The sequence below is a fragment of the Phocoena sinus genome, chromosome 1 (assembly GCF_008692025.1).
Source record: "Phocoena sinus isolate mPhoSin1 chromosome 1, mPhoSin1.pri, whole genome shotgun sequence".
In the NCBI taxonomy this organism is placed as follows: domain Eukaryota; kingdom Metazoa; phylum Chordata; class Mammalia; order Artiodactyla; family Phocoenidae; genus Phocoena; species Phocoena sinus.
The window spans coordinates 127,092,469-127,114,601 of NC_045763.1; the positions used below are offsets into that span (position 1 = coordinate 127,092,469).

Consider the following 22,133-nt stretch of genomic DNA (forward strand, 5'->3'; position numbering starts at 1 on the left):
TAACAAGGACCTAGAAGAACAAAAGAGCAAACAAACAATGATGAACAACACAATAAAGGAAATTAAAAATTCTCTAGAAGGAATGAGTACCAGAATAACTGAGGTAGAAGAATGGATAAGTGACCTGGAAGATAAGATAGTGGAAATAACTATTGCAGAGGAGAATAAAAAAAAGAATGAAAATAATTGAGCACAGTCTCAGAGACCTCTGGGACAACATTAAATGCACCAACATTCGAATTATAGGGGTCCAAGAAGAAGAAGAGAAAAAGAAAGGTTCTGAGAAAATATTTGAATAAATTAGAGTTGAAAACTTCCCTAATATGGGAAAGGAATTAGTTAATCAAGTCCAGGAAGCACAGAGAGTCCCATACAGGATAAATCCAAGGAGAAACACGCCAGGACACATATTAATCAAACTACCAAAAATGAAATACAAAGAAAAAATATTAAAAGCAGCAAGGGAAAAACAACAAATAACAAACAAGGGAATCCCCATAAGGTTAACAGCTGCTCTTTCAGCAGAAACTCTGCAAGCCAGAAGGGACTGGCAGGCCATATTTAAAGTGATGAAAGGGAAAAACCTACACCCAAGATTACTCCACCCAGCAAGGATCTCATTCAGATTCAACGGAGAAATTAAAAACTTTATAGACAAGCAAAAGCTAAGAGAATTCAGCACCACCAAACCAGTTTTACCACAAATGCTAAAGGAACTTCTCTAGGCAGGAAACACAAGAGAAGGAAAAGGCCTACAAAAACAAACCCAAAACAATTAAGAAAATGTTAATAGGAACATACATATCGATAACTACCTTAAATGTAAATGGATTAAATGCTCCAGCCAAAAGACATAGACTGGCTGAATGGATACAAAAACAAGACCTGTATATATGCTGTCTACAAGAGACCCACATCAGACCAAGGGACACATACAGACTGAAAGTGAGGGGATGTAAAAAGATATTCCATGCAAATGGAAACCGAAAGAAAGCTGGAGCAGCAATTCTCATATCAGACAAAATAGACTTTAAAATAAAGACTATTACAAGAGACAAAGAAGGACACTACATAATGATCAAGGGATCAATCCCAGAAGAAGATATAACAATTGTAAATATTTATGCACCCAACATAGGAGCACCTCAATACATAAGGCAAATGTTAACAGCCATAAAAGGGGAAATCGACAGTAACACAATAATACTAGGGGACTTTACACCCCACTTTCACCAATGGACAGATCATCCAAAATGAAAATAATATATAAGGAAACACAAGCTTTAAATGATACTTTAAACAAGATGGACTTAATTGATATTTACAGGACATTCCAACCAAAATAACAGAATACACTTTCTCCTCAAGTGCACACACAGAACATTCTCCAGGATAGATCATATCTTGGGTCACAAATCAAGACTTGGTAAACTTAAGAAAACTGAAATCATATCAAGTATCTTTTCCAACCACAACACTATAAGAGTAGATATCAATTACAGGAAAAAATCTGTAAAAAATACAAACACATGGAGGCTAAACAATACACTACTTAATGACCAAGAGATCAATGAAGAAATCAAAGAGGAAATCAAAAATACCTAGAAACAAATGACAATGAAAACACAATGGCCCAAAACCTAAGGGATGCAGCAAAAGCAGTTCTAAGAGGGAAATTTATAGCAATACAATCCTACCTCAAGAAACAAGAAACACCTCAAATAAACAACCTACTCTTACACCTAAAGCAATTAGAGAAAGAAGAAGAACAAGAAAAAAACCCAAAGTTAGAAGAAGAAAAGAAATCATAAAGATCAGATCAGAACTAAAGGGAAAAAAAATGAAGGAAACAATAGCAAAGATCAATAAAAATAAAAGCTGTTTCTTTGAGAAGATAAACAAAATTGATAAACCAATAGCCAGACTCATCAAGAAAAAAAGGGAGAAGACTCAAATCAATAGAATTATAAATGAAAAAGGAGAAGTAACAACTGACACTGCAGAAATACAAAGGATCATGAGAGATTACTTCAAGCAACTCTATGCCAATAAAATGGACAACCTGGAAGAAACGGACAAATTCTTAGAAAAGCACAACCTTCCAAGACTGAACCAGGAAGAAACAGAAAATATAAACAGACCAATCACAAGCACTGAAATTGAGACTGTGATTAAAACTCTTCCAGCAAACAAAAGCCCAGGACCAGAGGGCTTCACAGGTGAATTCTATCAAACGTTTAGACAAGACCTAACACCTATCCTCAAACTCTTCCAAAATATAGCAGAGGGAGGAACACTCCCAATCTCATTCTACAATGCCACCATCACCCGGATACCAAAACCAGATAAAGATATCACAAAGAAAGAAAACTACAGGCCAATATCACTGATGAAAATAGATGCAAAAATCCTCCACAAAATACTAGCGGACAGAATCCAACAGCACATTAAAAGGATCATATACCGTGACCAACTGGGGTTTATCCCAGGAATGCAAGGATTCTTTAATATATGCAAATCAATCAATGTGATACACCATATTAACAAACTGAAGGAGAAAAACCATATGGTCCTCTCAATAGATGCAGAAAATCTTTCGACAAAATTCAACACCCATTTATGATAAAATCCCTCCAGAAAGTAGGCACAGAGGGAACTTACCTCAGCACAGTAAAGGCCATATATGACAAACCCACAGCCAACATCGTTCTCAATGGTGAAAAACTGAAACCATTTGCTCTAAGATCAGGAACAAGACAAGGTTGGCCACTCTCACCAGTATTATTCAACATAGTTTTAGAAGTTTTAGCCAGAGGAATCAGAGAAGAAAAAGAAATAAAAGGAATCCAAATTGGAAAAGAAGAAGTAAAGCTGTCACTGTTTGCAGATGACATGATACTATACATAGAGAATCCTAAAGATGCTATTAGACAACTACTAGAGCTAATCAATGAATCTGGTAAAGTAGCAGGATACAAAAATAGTACACAGAAATGTCTTGCATTCCTATACTCTAAGAATGAAAAATCTGAAAGAGAAATGAAGGAAACATTCCCATTTACCATTGCAACAAAAAGAATAAAATACCTAGAAATAAACCTAGCTAAGGAGACAAAAGACCTGTATGCAGAAAACTATAAGACACTGATGAAAGAAATTAAAGATGATACAAACAGATGGAGACATATACCCTGTTCTTGGGTTGGAAGAGTCAACATTGTGAAAATGACTATACTACCCAAAGCAATCTACAGATTCAATGCAATCCCTATCAAACTACCAATGGCATTTTTCACAGAACTAGAACAAAAATTTTCACAATTTGTATGGAAACACAAAAGACCCCGAATAGCCAAAGCAATCTTGAGAAAGAAAAATGGAGCTGGAGGAATCAGGCTCCTGGACTTCAAACTATACTACGAAGCTACAGTAATCAAGAGAGTATGGTACTGGCATAAAAACAGAAATATAGATCAACGAACAGGATAGAAAGCCCAGAAACAAACCCACGCACATATGGTCAGCTTATTTTTGATAAAGGAGGCAAGAATATACAATGGAGAGAAGACAGCCTCTTTGATAAGTGATGCTGGGAAAACTGGACAGCTACATGTAAAAGAATGAAATTAGAACACTCCCTAACACCATACACAAAAATAAACTCAAAATGGATTAAAGACCTAAATGCAAGGCCAGACACCATAAAAGTCGTAAAGGAAAACATAGAGAACACTCTATGACATAAATCACAGCAAGATCCTTTTTGACCCATCTCCGAGAGAAATGGAAATAAAAACAAAAATAAACAAATGGGACCTAATGAAACTTCAAAGCTTTTGCACAGCAACGGAAATCATAAACAAGACAAAAAGGCAACCCTCAGAATGGGAGAAAATATTTGCAAATGAAGCAACTGACAAAGGATTAATCTCTGAAATTTACAAGCAGCTTATGCAGCTCAATATCAAAAACAACAAACAACCCAATCCAAAAATGGGCAGAAGACCTAAACAGACATTTCTCCAAAGAAGATATACAGATTGCCAACAAACACATGAAAGAATGCTCAACATCACTAATCATTAGAGAAATGCAAATCAAAACTACAATGAGGTATCACCTCACACAAGTCAGAATGGCCATCATCAAAAAATCTACAAACAATACATGCTGGAGAGGGTGTGGAAAAAAGGGAACCCTCTTGCACTTTTGGTGGGAATGTAAATTGATATAGCCACTATGGAGAACAGTATGAAGGTTCCTTAGAAAACTAAAAATAGAACTACCATATGACCCAGCAATCCCACTACTGGGCATACACCCTGAGAAAACCATAATTCAAAAAGTGTCATGTACCACAATGTTCATTTCAGCTCTATTTACAATAGCCAGGACATGGAAGCAACCTAAGTGTTCATCGACAGATGAATGGATAAAGAAGATGTGACACATATATACAATGGAATATTACTCAGCCATAAGAAGAAACAAAATTGAGTTACTTGTAGTTAGGTGGATGGACCTAGAGTCTGTCATACAGAGTGAAGTAAATCAGAAAAAGAAATACTGTATGCTAACATATATGGAATCTAAAAAAAAAAAAAAAAAGAAAAAAGTGGTTCTGAAGAACCTAGGGGCAGGACAGGAATAAAGACGCAGACGTAGAGAATGGACTTGAGGACATGGGGAGGGGGAAGGGTAAGGTGGGACCAAGTGAGAGAGTGGCATGGACATATATACACTACCAGCTGTAAAATAGATAGCTAGTGGGAAGCAGCCACATAGCACAGGGAGATCAGCTCAGTGCTTTGTGACCACCTAGAGAGGTGGCATAGGAAGAGTGGGAGGGAGATGCAAGAGGGAGGAGATATGGAGATGTACGTATATGTATAGCTGATTCACTTTGTTATAAAGCAGAAACTAACACACCATTGTAAAGCAATTATACTCCAATAAAGATGTTAACAAAAAAATAACTAAGTTGGAATAACTGGCTATACAATGTGGAAAAAAATAAAATTACATCTCTACCTGTCACTTTCAACAAAAATGAATTCCAGGGGCAAGGACTTTAGGAAGAGCAGAGTAAGGACTTGCAAAAATCCACTCTTCCATAAGCAAATATAATACTGGTAAATTTTTTCAAAATAAACTCTTTTAGAACTCTGGAAACTAGTTTTGTAAAAACTCAAGAAGTGTTTATTTAAGAAATATGGCTGACTTGGTAAGAACAGTGAGCTCTGTGGCATTTCAACTTGCCCTAATCCATCCCCTCTGTGCAAGTTTGTGGAAACTTTGAAAACCAACAGTATCACAACCATGATATCTGTGAAAAACAGTACCCCAGCAACAGCTGGAGGAAGTAGAACAGTGTGGTGCTCCCCCAAATTCCCACTCCAGTGAACTGTCAATATCTTATCCATCAGGATACTTGCTGAAAAGCTCCATTCCCATGGTTTGGCTTTATTTGACCTGACTCAGAGATTGCTCTTACAAACAGCCTTAGACCCAGGGCATTTGCTGAAAACTACCAGCAGCAACACTGCAGCTATGTGCAGCAGCAGCCTAGCCAACTTGAGGTAACAAGAGGCTGACCAAAACACTTTAAAAGGAAAAACTGGGAAATGAGATATTCACTGGGTCTTTGAAAGACTCCAACACATTCCTGGGACTCCAGAAGGCCCGGCACACATGTAGGAATGTGCACATACCAGAGAAAGACCTAAAAGAGCCTAATCTCTCGTCTCTGGCCAACCTTGAGGCAATGTTCAAGCAGCAATTGAAGGCTAAGGCTTGTAAACTACTTCCTTGAGCACTGAAGACATCCTCCCACCCACATGTACACACCCACAGCCCCTCAGCAAAGGCTGGGAAACTATGTGCCAGGCATTTAAAGAAATCTCTATCTAATCAGTTACCACTAAACTAACTGAGCAGAGGCTTCAGTGACTGCAGAGACAAAGAATACAGACTTTACAGTAATTAATTAATCCAGGGAACTCATTAAACAAATAAACAGCAAATATAACAAGTCCGGAAAGGAGTGGAAATCTGATTTCCAGAGTTGCCCCAATATTATTTCAACAACAACAAAAAATACAACACATGCAAAGAAACAGGACAGTATATCCCATACTCAGAAAACACAGCATTCAATAGAAACTGTCCATGAGGAAGCTCACATTTTGAACTTATGAGACAAAGATTTTAAATTATGTGAAGTTACTGTAAATATATTTAAACAACTAAAGGAAATGATGTTTAAAGAATTAAAGGAAAATATGAGAAGGTATGAGAATTATATCTCACCAAACAAAGAATATCAATAAGGAGATACAAATTATACAAAATGAACCAAATAGATATTCTGAAGTTCCAAGTATGATTTCTGAAATGAAAAATTCATTAGATGGTCCTAACAGCAGATGTGAATTAGAAAAAAAATCAACAAATGTAAAGGCAGGTTAATTAAGATTATCCAGTCTGAGGAACAGAAAGAAACAAATAGAGCTTCAAAGATCTATATGATATCAACAAGCTTACTAACACGGGGATCCCAAGGGGAAAGGATAGAGAGGAAGGAGCTAAATAAATATTTAACAAAATAATGGTCCAAACTTCCTAAACTTGATTAAAAACATTAATCGACATATCCAAGAAGCTCCACAAATTCCAAGCAAGATAAACTCAAAGATATGACCACCTAAACACATCATAAGTCAAACTGGCAAAAGCCAAAGGTAAAGCAAATGTTGAAAGTAGCAAGAGAAAATCAGTTCAACATGTACACATGGTCCTCAATAAGGTTAACAGTTGGTTTCACATCAGAAACCATGCAGACATGAAGCCAGTGGGATGACATATTCAAATTGTAAAAGAAAAAGACTGTCAACCAGTAATTCTATATCCAGCAAAACTACCCTTTAAACAGAAGAAAAGTTATTCCTAGGTAAACAAAAACTTAGAGAATTTGTTGCTAGTAGACCTTTTCTATGAGAGATACTAAAGGGATTCCATCAGGCTGAAATGCAAGGACACTAGAGAGTAACTTAAATCCAAACAGAGAAAAAAAGAGCACCAGTAAAGGTAACTCTATATATCAATATAAAAGACATTATAAACATATTTTTTATTGTATTATCTTATTCTATCTGATTTTAAAATGCATACATCAATAATTATATTACTTGCTGATAGGCTGATAATGTATGCAGATGTAATATGTACGAAATAATAGTATAAAGGTATGGGGTGAGAATAGAGGTATACTGAAGGAAAGTTTTTGTATATTGTTAAAATTATGTTGGCATTAACTTAAACTAGATTTTTAAAATTTAAGATGGTATCTGTAATCCTAGGGTAACCACTTAGAAAATAATTCAGGAAAACACAGTAAAGGAACAATGAAAGAATTAAAATGGTATACTAGACAATATTTCACACAAAAGAAGGCAGTAATGGAGAAACAGAAGAACAAAAAAAGATAAAAGACATACAGAAAACACAAAGTGTTAGATGACAATCCTTTATGAGTAATTATGTTAACGGTAAATAGAATAAACACGCCAATCAAAAGGTAGATTATTTGAATGTATTAAAAAAATATGATCCAACTGTATGCATTCTACAACAGAAACACTTCAGATTCAAAGACACAAATAGGGTGAAAGTAAAAGAATGGAAAAAGATATGTCACACACACACAAAAAAAGACAGACTAAAAAAAACTATTTCTAAGTACATAAAAGAAAAAGGATGTATAGTTGACCCTTGAACAACATGGGTCTGAACTGCACAGGCCCATTTATACTTGAACATGGGTTTAAACTTATGTGTGCATAAGTAGACCCAGGCAGTTCAAACTCATGTTGTTTAAGGGTCAACTGTACAAGATCCGTGGTTGGTTGCATCCGCAGATGTAAGGATATGGAGGACTAACTACGGGACTTGAGCATCTGCAGATTTTGGTATCCTTGGCAGGCCTCAGAACCAATCCCCCATGGATATCAAGGGATGACTGTATATATAATACATATATATAAAAGAAAAAGGATGTATACTCATATGTAAATATACATATATTCACATGTATATATAAATTCGAACTTCACAGGGTAGGAATTCCAGAAGTCTAGTGACATAAGAAAAAGATCAAATTAATTAATCAGGCAAATACAACTTAAAACAAAGAGATATTATTTATTACCAACAATGCAGTGGCAAAAATGTTTAAGTTTTATAGCCTTCATATTCCATTGGTCTGGAGAGACAGTGGTACAACCACTTTGGAGGACAATTCAGAAATATCCCTAAGAAATTATGACCTGCATTTCTGTATGACCTTTGTTTCTGTGTACACACACTTAAAAAACCCTTGCCTGTGTATATAAGATATGAACAAAGATGTTCACTAAAGTTCCCTACTGAAAACTTTGGAAACAACCAAATGACCATCAAAAGGGGAATGGCTAAAGAATATGCATAACTTCATAAAATACAATAATCAAAAGTAGTTCAAAACTAATTACATTGTATGTATCTATATGCATATAATCTTGAACCATTACTACCTGGAGAAAAAATTGCCAAGTAAGAGGTGTGATATAATTAACATAAAAATTCATATAAGGTAATACTCTATTCTTTAATACAGGAAAAAACCCTATATATATATGTATAAATATATGGAAAAGATCTGGAAGAATGCACTCCAAACTCCTAACAGATTATAGACTAATGGTCAAAGGGGGTTTTATCTGTAATACTCTAATTCTTTAAAAAGAATATATTAATATATGAGTTGTATAATTTAGAAAATACTTAAAATGTACAAATTTCCTAACTGGAATATTGGTAATATCCTATGACTCTCTGGAAAGATCTCTGGATATATTTTCCATGCTACAAAGTGTTGATATGATTTCCATCACATTCCTTCACATATGATGGAAATCATAACAATATCTTCCATATTTTATTTTTGGCAAAAGTGTAATCAGAAAATCATAATAATTCTATAGTGGTATTCTACAGTGGTATTACTGAGAAAAAAGGTTTTAAGAGCATTATATCTCCATTTTATTACCCAGCACTTCTAATGAAAAGAAAGCAAATACTTGGTATCAAAATCAATCTAAATGAAATTTAAAAGATTACTATTTTTGGCTGTGCTATTAAAAGAAAACTAATATTGGAACTGTAATTTAATAAAAGCATATACATACATGTGCAAATGTCAAAAGTCTGATATTGTATCCTAATTGAAAGAATAAAAAGTCTTCCAGAATAGAAGAAAAAATAAAAAGTCTTCCAGAATAGAAGAAAGAAAAGATTCAGTACCATTAATGCTTTACTTTTCTGGTTTAAATTATTAGTGAGTCCTCCAGAGAATATTTAAATGTTATGCCCACATGTTAAGAAATTTGAGTAAGAAGGAAAGTAATAAAGAGCTGGAAAATAAGTGCATTCCTAAGCTTGATATAATAATTTTGGCTTACCCCTCTATGATAATAAATTTAAAAATCATATTTCACAATAATAATTCTACTTTAAATATTTATAGATAAGTCTATAAATTCAAGTCTATAAATTCTACCATTCAATAGTAGTTCTTCCAAGTTATCAGGATTTCGAGCAAGCTGTAGGATCAAAGCAGAACCCCGAACCTTGTCAGGAATATCTTCATATAATAACTCAATGTACTCATCCATGTCATTAATGTTAGCAACTTCATCAATCTGAAACAAAGGAAGAGGAAGGAAGTACTCTAAAAGAATAATGCTCAACAGAGCCAATGTCAAAGGAATGGTATTCTGTGATCAATAAACTGCCCTTGATAGTAAGAGACAAGTTTTCAAAGGACTTAACAGTTGCCATCTTTTTGTAGAGGGGGAAATTAGACCTTTGGGTGATAGGACTCCTGAGTGAAAGTAGTCATAAACCATATGATAAAATGGGATGTATATAAACTCTAAAACTGGCCTATTTATATTGATAAAGTATCTTAAATGTAATTCAAAATAGTATCTACCATAATAAATTAAACATACTTTAAAACATAGAATAAGAATATTTAAAACATTTCACAACTTAGTTATCAAAATAAATTATGTCTAAAAGACATCCAATAATTTTTGCCTTTATTAAATACTGATTTTCTACCTTTTTCAGGTAGTTTAAGTTCAACCATTTTTTAAAATTCCACATTTGTTTAATGTGATTGTATGAATTATTGATGGTAAAAAGCAATACCTTAGAATCAATTCTCTATTAGATAAAAATACAGTCTTACCTCCATTCCTTCAAAAGGAGGTGGATCTTTAGGCTTGCTTGATTTTTCTTTTTTTTCTGTAAAAAGATTTTTTTCTTATGAGAAGAGCAATGTTTTTAGGTTTCTGGGTAATTTTTATTTTCAGCAGCTGAGTTTAATTCTAGCTAAGTTGGGGATCTTCAAATGGATAATTTATGAGATAACCTTTTTTCCAATGTATAAAAAATGCTCATCTATAATGCATTTGTTCTAATAAGGATATCACGGAGAGTATAATAAAATCTATAAATAATAAGTTATGTCAGGTAGCAATTTAAACTTCCTCTTTGGCTAACATTTTAGGTATGTAAATAGCCAGACTTGCCAACAAGAAGCAAAATACTCCATTTTGAGTTTTCTTTCTTTTCCTAATTCACATTTAAGAATAGGAAAATCAGTAAGGCAAAGAAAAACTCATGAGTTGAGTAATATAAAACTAAAATAAAAATTAACAAAGGAAAAGAAATAACTTGGATAAAGTTAAAAAGCTAAAATACAGTTGCTGATTTTTTAAACAAAATTAGGATCATAAATTAAAAGGCAAATGTTTAATATTTGTGTTAATTTAATCCTCACTTGTTCCCAAATGAATTAAAGAGGTATTCAAAGGTGCTGAACACAACTTTGAGTCATTTTTTATGTTGAATTATTTGATTCATAGCAGAACTTCATTTTGTAAAAAAAAATTATCAAAAATGCTTCACTGCTCTGATCTAAGTCAAAAACCTAAGCAATGAATGTACATTAAAATAAGTTCAAGTAGTATCAAATTTTTGATTCTATAATTAGCAAATGTTTTACATATAATAGGAATTAGCCCTGATTGTTTTCAGAGGAAGGTAGCTGTTATGGACAAAGTTATGTCTTCTTTTTTTTTTTTTAAAGTGGTTATTTTTTTTTTTAATTGATTTATTTTTGCTGTGTTGCGTCTTTGTTTCTGTGTGAGGGCTTTCTCTAATTGTGGCAAGCGGGGGCCACTCTTCATCGCGGTGCGCGGGCCTCTGACTATCGCAGCCTCTCTTGTTGCAGAGCACAGGCTCCAGACGCGCAGGCTCAGTGGTTGTGGCTCACGGGCCCAGTTGCTCCGCGGCATGTGGGATCCTCCCAGACCAGGGCTCGAACCCGTGTCCCCTGCATTAGCAGGCAGATTCTCAACCACTGCGCCACCAGGGAAGCCCAAAGTTATGTTTTCTTAACAGCTAGATTTTTCCTCAAACAGATAATTTACTATGACAGTGATTTTAATTAAGCAAAGAAAAAAAATACTTATGGTAAAGAATCACATAATCAAATAACTATTATTGTTTTATTTCAACCACTTTTAGGGCTAGGTTTCTGGCTTTGAAATAGTGAATATCAAGTAAAAAAGAAGGAAAATGGAATAGTTTTTAAAAATAAGTGTACAGGGCTTTGCTGGTGGTGCAGTGGTTGACAGTCCGCCTGCCGATGCAGGGGACAAGGGTTTGTGCCCCGGTCTGGGAAGATCCCACATGCCGCAGAGTGGCTGGGCCTGTGAGCCATGGTCGCTGAGCCTGCGCATCTGGAGCCTGTGCTCCGCAACAGGAGAGCCCACACCAGTGACTGGCCCGCGTACCGCAGAAAAATAAAAAATAAGTGTACATATACTATGGTATAGCATTTCATATATGCCTCCAAACATTAATATCCATATAGAGAAACATACTGATTTGAATTAATTTATCTACTTATGATAACATGAAAATTTCCTCATATTCCTCTAATTTCTGGGGAAGGAGGTAAGAAGACTGATTTACTCTGAAAACTCAGTGAAAGGGTTTTCATTTGTTTAAAGATATTTTATTACAAATGCCCTCGGAATTATATTAATTTAACATTAGGAAAGATCAGTTTTAACTATATTGTACAACCTACAATAAGTACACTCACATCTTAAAGGAGCATAGCATTTATTTTTCTCACTTACTTATTGAAGCTATCTCTCATCATTTAGTAACACTGTTAACAGGAATATTGTATCAAAAAATAGTTAATAAAATTTTTGATAATATTTTCCTTATAGCACTTATTATTAATAATTAATAGGGATACACTGAGTGCCAGCTATGTAGTTGGAAACAATCAAATTCAAAATGTTCATTTTTGCTTTTAAATAAATTCACAGCTATTCAATTCATTCAACACATATATATTGATCATATAAAGTGTGTTAGATACTATATACAGTGCCAATTAATAAACGTATATATTAGGCACAAGGCATTTTATTTGCTGTGGATGGGAAGACTGGTTAATCTGAAAAAAGTCCAAATGAATTTTCTCTTTCATTTTTCTATTTAATACAATCAAAACTTAAGTATAAGTTATTTCAAGGGTACCATATTTTAGAATTCACCAATGATAAAAGAGAGATATATGTTAAACTTAATAAATACTATGAAATGGAATAACTAACCATTGAATAATCTGAGATGACTTTCCATTCAAATGTCTGTACTCTCATTTTGTTTTGGGTTTGGATTATTCGAAAATGTCTTCTATAAATAATCAACTGCTTAGCTCTAATATTTTAATGGCTTGGTTCTTTTATGAAGTAATTAAAGATAGAAGAATGGTAACAACAAAGACGTTTAGGAATGAAAAGGTAATGTCTTCCTAACAAAGATTCACAAAACTTATGCATATGACATATATTTTAACATTTAAATAAGAAATCCAAATTATCAATTAAATGTCAATAAAAACTTTAGAAAATATAAATCTAGTTGCTGGCGTAGAGAAAACAGGTTTTCTGCTCCCAATCTTCTCCTTTTATTATTCTAGAATCAATATGGAATTTGCCTTTTTACTCTTTATTTCAGCACATGTGTACACACACAGTATGAAATAGATCATTTTGGAAGCATCTAACATAAAGCCTGGCATGTAGGAAACTAGTATGTTTCTTTATTATTTCATTCACTTACTTAGAGCACTGGCAAAAGAAAACTCACCATTCAAATATCAAAAGTACAAACTATAGTCAAACAACTCTGGTTTTACATTAAAAGTTAGGAATTCTTCTGCTTACCTTTTCCTGACACTGAATCACGGCGGTTCTGGAGATAGTACAACAGCTGTTCTACCTCATTTAGCTTTGAGGGATGAATGAGTTTACATTCTTCAACCACCTTTCGTGCCAGGGAAGTTATATCTGTGTTGGCATTGAGACTCTTAAGACGAATGCTGCAGGCATATCAGAATTTTCCAACTCAGGTATTATTAAAATAAGTGATAACTTAAACAATACTTCTTTTAAATAATTTACAAAACATTTAAGTGTACCTAACATAATCTCTTTTAGTAAAATATAATAAAGTATTAGATATAATTAGGCTTAGAAAAAAATGCAAAGCAATGATTTTCCTTGAGCTGGACAAATAAGATAACAAAAGGAATGGTAAAATCTACATCTGACTCTTCTAGGCAGGATAGCATATCCAGAGAGCTTGTTTTTAAAGTCTTTCTGATATCACATAAAGTTTTAAATTATTATTAGATGTGAAAATCCATACTGCCAAAAATGAATCATTTTCTTGACCATATTCACAGTCATTTTCTTTTCAGTTAGGGGCAAGACAATATTAATATATTCGGATTTGGTTGTTCTGATGGAAATTATATAGAAGACACAAGAAAAAAAAGTAGGATGCATTTTAAGATCTATATGAGTAATGCTGGGGAACAAATAAATATAGTTATACCTGCTAGTACATTAAAAAGAAAGACAAAACAGGTTCTCCCTCCTTTTTAATTTAATCCAGGAGATTCACTGGAAGGTCAATAAGAAAAGGTTGTTCAAAATCTGGAAACAACGACCAATTTACGTGGATTCATGGCACCAAAGAAAGCTATAAGGACATAAAATTAGGTTCAGGGTGAAGACTCAAACTGGTGGCAAAAGATTCTTGCAAAACAGATGCATTCATGCAAAGCTTAGATTCAAAAAGAGAAACATAAGAAAGTAGCCACTATGTTGAAATACTTCTTAGTGAAGATGGCCAATTTTTGGAGACACTCAAGGTATTAGAGGCAACAGGGACAGAGACCTCAGAAAAATGTCCTGCACTTAGCATCTATGAAATCATTATTCAGATACAGATAATCTCTCCTGAAACAAGTCTAGTAAAGTGATTTGAATACTGTTCACAGCTTTATAGTCATCCTCGAATCTGGTCCTCTTGGGATCTATAAGCTACCTAATAGACTTTAATAAATTCCTTTTATGCTTGAATTTTCTAGAGTGGCTTCTAATGTCTGTAACAAGAACCCTAGCAATACTCTGTCCCTTTATTTTAATTTTTCTCTAATTTATTTGGCTGTTTAAGTTCCTACCTTTTAAATCTTTTAAACTGTTGAATATTTTTGTATAACTTTAGCTGCCCATCAGAAAGCAGAGATATAAAGGAAAGTCTATTCAGAGAAAAACTCTCAAAAGACATCTCCACGTTTAATTTTAACAAGGAACTGGGAAATCTTGAGTTTCCATAAATCTGATTGAGAAGAAGCACAACAGAAATTCTATAAACATGTATTTTTGAAATTTTCCTACTCGTTTTTTTTGGAGCAGTTTTAGGTTTACAGAAAATCTGTGCTGAAAGTACAAAGTTACCATATATGTCCCCACTACCCTCCCCCAGTACAGTTTCTTCTATTATTATCATCTTGTGATAGTGTGGTAACTTTGTCACAATTGATGAATCACTATTGATATATTATTAACTAAAGTCTAAGTTTACATTGGGGTTCACTTTTTGTATTGTATAGTTCTGTGCACTTGGACAGATGCATAATTTCATGTATCCACCATTAAAGTAGCATACAAAATAGTTTTGCTACCCTAAGAATGCCCTGTGCACCACATATTCTCCCCTCCCACCCCCGAACTCCTGACAACGTCTAATCTATTTTTACTTTAGTTTTGCCTATTCTAGATGGTCATACAGTTGGGATCATACAGTATATAGCTTTTCCAGTCTGGCTTCTTTCATTTAGCAATATTCATTTAGGTTCCTCTGTGTCTTTTCATAGCTTGATGGTTGATTTCTTTTTAGTGCTGAATAGTACTTGACTATATGGATGCAACACAGTTTGTTTACCCATTTGCCTACTGAAGGATATCTTGGTTACTTACAATTGTTGACAGTTATAAATAAAGCTGCTATAAACATTCATGTGTAGGTTTCTGTGTGGAAATACATTTTCAACTCATTTGGGTTAATATCTAGGAGCACAACTGTTGGATCATATGGTAAGTGTATGTTTAGCTTTGTAAGAAACTGCCAAAATGACTTCCAAAGTAGTTGTACCATTTTGTATTTCCACCAGCAATGAATGGGTTCCTGTTGCTCTACATCCTCACCAGCATCTGGTGCTATCAGTGTTTTAGACTTTACACATTTTAATAGGTGTGCAGTAGTATCTTGATTTAATAAAGCAGATTTTTTCTAGCTTTTTTTAGATTTATTTTCTACCAATATATATATTAGCAATCTGATTCATCATCTTCTTTCCAACCAAGTAACAGAAAGATTCTCTTCTGTTAGTGTGTACATCTCTCTCCTAAATCCTTCCCTTGTTAAAAGAGACAAAGAAAATGTATGTAGGACTAGAATTTTTAGAAAATGTCAGCTGTATGTTTACTGATTATTTCTAAAATAAAAAAATAGGCCCCCTTCATTAGGCAGCCCATGCCTATCAGTAATACCAAAAACTCATACCAAAAAATGCCCATATTCGGCTTCCCTGGTGGCACAGTGTTTGAGAATCTGCCTGCTAATGCAGGGGACACAGGTTCGAGCCCTGGTCTGGGAGGATCCCACATGCCGCGGAGCAACTAGGCCCGTGAGCCACAACTGCTGAGCCTGTGCGTCTGGAGCCTGTGCTCCACAACAAGAGAGGCCGCGACAGTGAGAGGCCCGCACACCACGATGAAGAGTGGCCCCCACCTGCCACAACTAGAGAAAGCCCTCGCACAGAAATGAAGACCCAACACAGCAAAAATAAATAAATAAAAATTTTAAATGCCCATATTATTTTTGGACCTTAACCATAGATTTCTCATAATGAAATGTTCAGAAAACGGGGACTCTGTTGAAGGTGAGCTTATACATTCCTTTATCCGATAAGGGAGAATGAAATACATGTCTTCTGGACCTGAGCCATAGCACTGACTACCACAATTTAATGACAGTTTCATTTCACACCTATCTCAATCTATATGAGTGTCCCCCTCAAAACCTTCACCCCCAGCTGCCACCATTGATAAATCCTCTTGAACTATAAACAAACCATATTCTCCTTTTGCTCCCACAATACGATTCCTCTGCAAACCTTGAGCAGCCAGGTTGAATACCACAAAGTTGGGTTACAGAGGTTTTTCCCATACTGATGTTTAAATCCACTTACACTAGCCAGTTGGTAGTAACTCTTTCCAGGTGGCTGACTCTAGTGAATGTACCCCTTGTCTAGAAAGCCTACAGATTTTCAAACAATAACAACATTCTCACTTAATTTTTTTCTTTTTTTGCGGTACGCGGGCCTCTCACTGTTGTGGCCTCTCCTGTTGCGGAGCACAGGCTCCGGACGCGCAGGCTCAGCGGCCATGGCTCACAGGCCCAGCCGCTCCGCGGCACGTGGGATCCTCCCGGACCGGGGCACAAACCCTCGTCCCCTGCATTGGCAGGCAGACTCTCAACCACTGCGCCACCAGGGAAGCCCTCACTTAATTTTAATTGAATAAGGCTACTGACTACACTATTAAAAACTAAAAACTAAATTTCTCTCATGAAATGTGGATGCATGAGGTTCTAAAGGCAAAGATCCCTAATCTGCTAGCTTTTCTTTGGAAGTCAAATTAATAAAATCTCAAGAGATGTTACTTTCTCAAAATGTACAAAATTTAGGCAGCAATAACACACAAATGGAAGGAAGTGTGAGAGAACACAAAAAACTGTGAGCATGTGAGTTAAAATCTACAGTGTAAGTATGTATGTGTGCATGTGTATATCTCTTCAATCTAGTGGATTATCCAAAGACTCATTTATTTTTAATGAATTACCTGTGTAATTTAGCCTTTTAACCCAAATAAGAAGAGAGACTACAGATCTTAATAAGACAGTAGGTAGCTTCTCTCTTCAGGTTTCTATACAATGAAGTTTCTTAATTGAAACACTATAAAAATTTGGGGCCAAATAATTTTTTGTTTGTAAATGCCTATCTTACGCATTGTAGGATGTTTCGCAGCACCCCAGTCTCTATCCACTAGATACCAATAGCACCCTCCAGTTATGAGAACCAAAATGTCTCCAGGTACTGTCAAATGTCCCCTGGGGGAAAAATCCTAACCAGCTGAGAACTACTGCTATATATTTAAAATATAGTGCTGTTCAGTGTGCTAAATACTATCACATGCACTTCTAGCATCCTGAATATACTTAATACCACCAAAACACACTAACTTTTTAACTAGTTCCCAAATCAAAATTATCTATGGGGGGAAGAAAGTTGGGAAAGAATACTAGGTGATCTCAGACCCTCTCTACTTCCATAAAACTATGGAAGGAGCGCAAGATCATCGCCAGCGCAACTGAAGACTAATGAAGAAGGCCAGTTCCCAAGGGACTCCTGAAAGTACTATGAAAGCAGGAAGGACAGTGTGTAGAACATTGCGAGACCTAAGCTCAATTCATTTAGTCAGAAAATGCTTGTCCTATTTCTAATATCTTTCACAACGCTAGATTTTTAAGGGATGAATTCAAGGTACATGCCCCATTTGTGAATTCTGGATGTCATATCACTTTCTGTAATTCCAGGGAAGAAAGAACACAGGATCCCCTAAGATACAAATTTCCTAAATTAAGCTAAAAAGTCCTATATAAACATATCTTTTATAGTTGATTTCACAAGTTATATTCTATTATATGCATTTACTAAATGGGATAAATAAGAATAGGCATTTTTCATTAGGTTCCAATTATGCTCACATAAACATGATTTTCTCTGGAATATACTCTATATTTATAATTTAATATAGTCTCTGCTTCACTGAGATAATGTATGTCTGTAAGAACGCCATAATCATTTATCATCTATGCAAGTTTAAATAACATCAGATTTCTATAAAGTTTACTACTTTCAAATGTGCACAAATGAAGAAAACTTACATTTTTTGGCATTCCTTTCGTTCTCCCAACATGGGATCCCCCATTTCTCCAAGAATGGTAGCTTCCACTTCATATTGAACAATGAGTGCTTTTTCTGATGGATGTACATCAATATTTCCTCCTTTAACTTTCCTATTAATATAAAATAAAAACAGACATAGCTACATTAAAAGCTCACAAAACATGCAAGGTTTTTATCTAGTTCCTAGTTCCAAAAACATGTGCGCTGGATTAACATATGCATTTAAATCAGATTTACTCTTGACTTGGACCAAGAAATAACTCTTTTTCTCCAACTCTGTAAACTCTGTACTGTACATGTAATTCTTGGTCTTGCAGAAAGTACCTTTATGAATAGCTCTGAGAACAAATACATTTACCCAAAGAATCATGCATAATAGCCAGTGAATAAAACAAACAATTAAGATGGTTTTGGAGAGAATAACCTCAACCAAAAGTCAGCAATTCAAAACCAAAGGTAGCTACCCCAAAATTTATATTAAAAAAAAATAAACTGCCCAATAATTGGCCCATTAACTGTATCACAGAATGACATGAATTATCTAAACTGCAAAATAATATTGATTATATATTATCTTACATAATTATATAAATTGAATTAGTACCTAAATCATTCTTCAAATCACACACAAGTTGTGTAACAAAAAAGCATTTACAGGTTGTATTCTATAGTCACAGATCTCAAATTATAGTGCCATCAGTAGTTTCAATAGAAAGATTGTATATACTTTGTCCCCAGACCCCTACAGTTATAGAACAAATTTTTTTAATTTAAGTATAGTTGCCTTACAATATTATACTGGTTTCAAGTGTACAACATAGTGATTTTATATTTTTACTTTGGCTATAATCCATGTGCTGTACATTACATCCTTGTAACTTATTTTATACCTAGCTATTTGTACCTGCTAATCCCCTTCACCTATTTTGGCCCTTGCCCTACACCTCTCCCTTCTGAGGACCACTAGTTTGCTATCTGTATCTCAGAGTCTGTTTCTGTGATGTTATATTCGTTCATTTGTTTTATTTTTATATTTTACATATACGTGAAAACATACAGTGTTTGTCTTTCTCTGCCTGACTTATTTCACTAAGCATAATATCTTCCAGGTCCATCCATGTTGCCACAATAATGAATTAATCACTACTTGTTATTGGCCACTTTAGGATCTGATAAAATGAGTTTTATTAAAGGAGATTAAGCAATGGAAACAAGCAAAATTTCCCACTGTAGTCCGAGCCAGCTAGCTGGCTAGTGAGGTCTTTTAGCCTAATGGGAAGGAACAGAAATATGACAACACCTTAAATTCCAATAAACAGAAACTCAAAGCTTTTCCTTCAGTTAGGAATAATTGGCTTATTATGCATATTTTCAATGTAATTTTTAAATTTTTTTTCACCAGAATTCTTTATTACAACAAGGGTAAGGCTCTTCAGTCTGTATTAGGACAATGATTAAGAGTCAAGTGTAGAGACAGAGTAGGAAATCAAATATACAGAAGCTAGAGTCTAGGTAGGTCAGCAACTAAACTGACAGTAAGACATACAGAACAAAGCCTATGAAGAATAAAAGCAAAAACCAGGCAGGCCAGTAAAAAACAGGGAGTTGGGTAATTAGATATATACACACATATTAAAGAGAATGGTACAGCTTCCAAAAGATAATATAAATGCATACAAGTTCAGACTAGCAGTCAAAAGCTAGAGAAACCACAGAAATGAAGAGAGTAAGTAAGAGAGCTGAAAAACAAATGTAATGTAGCATTAAAGAAACTAATTATAAAGAGAACTAGTTATTTGCTTCCTGATGAAATGGAAAGCAACCCCAGTACTGAACTTCTTATATAGGAGAGGGTAACTGTATCCAATTGAAGAGAATCATAAGGATGAAATGTAAGTGCAGATCCTAAGAGTAACCTTATACCAACACTTTCAAAGAGGGTCTTCCACATATTAACAACTGACGGAAAAGCATAATTGTTATCCTCTGGTCTGATATTTTGCCTTTCTCCAAAGAAATCAAATAGTTCAAAGAACCTCACTATTGCTTTTCAGCTTTCGTTTGCTTTTTTCTTTTCTGTATGTGTGTTTTAAAGAAGTTAATTAATTTTATAATATTTATTTTTTATTATGAATACAATTTATGCTTACTGTAAAAAAACAACACAGAAATTAGCAAAGAGAAAAAATAAACTGAAAAAGTTAGAAGAAACCAATTGTTACCATTTAGCACATACACATCCAGACATTTTTCTATCTATATGTAAATAATATATAATGAGAGAATGTCAGCTCTAGAATTTCTTTAAAGAGGCTTAAGGGTAGCAATCTGGTAGGGTTAAAACTACATTTGAATAGCAATTTACATAAGGTTGACACAAGTATTAAATGTTTATATCATTGTGGGGGCTGATAGAGATTATGGGATGGATAAACCTCTTCCCTGTTCCCCTTGGCACTGCCACTGAATATATAAAATACACATATTACAAACTAAGCTCATATTATATATACTGTGTGTAACATACTTTCCAAAATTACTATATAATGACTTTAAAAGAATACTTTGCCTTTAGAACTTCATATAGTCAAATACTAGATACTCCCATTTGTTGAACACCTTGATTCTTTTTTTTTTTAACATCTTTATTGGAGTATAATTGCTTTACAATGGTGTTAGTTTCTGCTGTATAACAAAGTTAATCAGTTATACATATACATATGTTCCCATATCTCTTCCCTCTTGTGTCTCCCTCCCTCCCACCCTCCCTAACCCACCCCTCTAGGTGGTCACAAACCACCGAGCTGATCTCCCTGTGCTATACGGCTGCTTCCCACTAGCTAGCTATTTTACGTTTGGTAGTGTATATATGTCCATGCCACTCTCTCACTTTGTCACAGCTTACCCTTCCCCCTCTCCATATCCTCAAGTCCATTCTCTAGTAGGTCTGTGTCTTTATTCCCATCTTAACCCTAGGTTCTTCATGACCTTTTTTTTTTTTTCTTAGATTCCATATATATGTGTTAGCATATGGTATTTGTTTTTCTCTTTCTGACTTACTTCACTCTGTACGACAGACTCTAGGTCCATCCACCTCACTACAAATAACTCAATTTCGTTTCTTTTTATGGCTGAGTAACATTCCACTGTATATATCACCTTGATTCTTTATTTCTAACTTACATTGCATGAAATTTACAAGATTCCCTCACAAAACATTCAAAACCATTTGCAGGACAATTGGCTGAGTTACAATGTAATTTACAAAATTACATTTTGTAATTCAGTTACTCTATATTTATAAATGATATAAATATTTTTAAATTGACAAACATGGTTTCAAATTCTATTTTGGTTGGTAAAATATTCCAGCTTTTTGGACACAATTATGAATTATGTCTACATGCAACCTGTGACAAGTACACATCTGCTGTTGATAGCTGATTTAGTATGAAAAATTGCTTTTACCATAGCAATGTGCCTCATCAAAATTTATACTTGTATTATCACCACAAAATGAATAATTTTATCTTAAATGCTATACTTTTTTTTACATCTTTATTGAAGTATAATTGCTTTACAATGGTGTGTTAGTTTCTGCTTTATAACAAAGTGAATC

The 22,133-nt window shown here is 34.5% G+C and overlaps 1 protein-coding gene across 2 annotated transcripts in view; it reads right to left on the bottom strand.

The window, feature by feature from the left end:
* Positions 1–22,133, bottom strand: part of KIFAP3 (kinesin associated protein 3) — a 166,361-nt gene that overhangs the window by 132,011 nt on the left and 12,217 nt on the right. For both annotated transcript variants that reach the window (XM_032636471.1, XM_032636472.1), the window contains exons 2-5: positions 18,493–18,624; positions 13,359–13,513; positions 10,292–10,347; positions 9,596–9,737 (exon numbers count right to left, since the gene is read on the bottom strand). In XM_032636471.1, the coding sequence (XP_032492362.1) occupies positions 9,596–9,737; positions 10,292–10,347; positions 13,359–13,513; positions 18,493–18,624 (485 nt within the window). The remainder of the gene's footprint in view (positions 1–9,595; positions 9,738–10,291; positions 10,348–13,358; positions 13,514–18,492; positions 18,625–22,133) is intronic.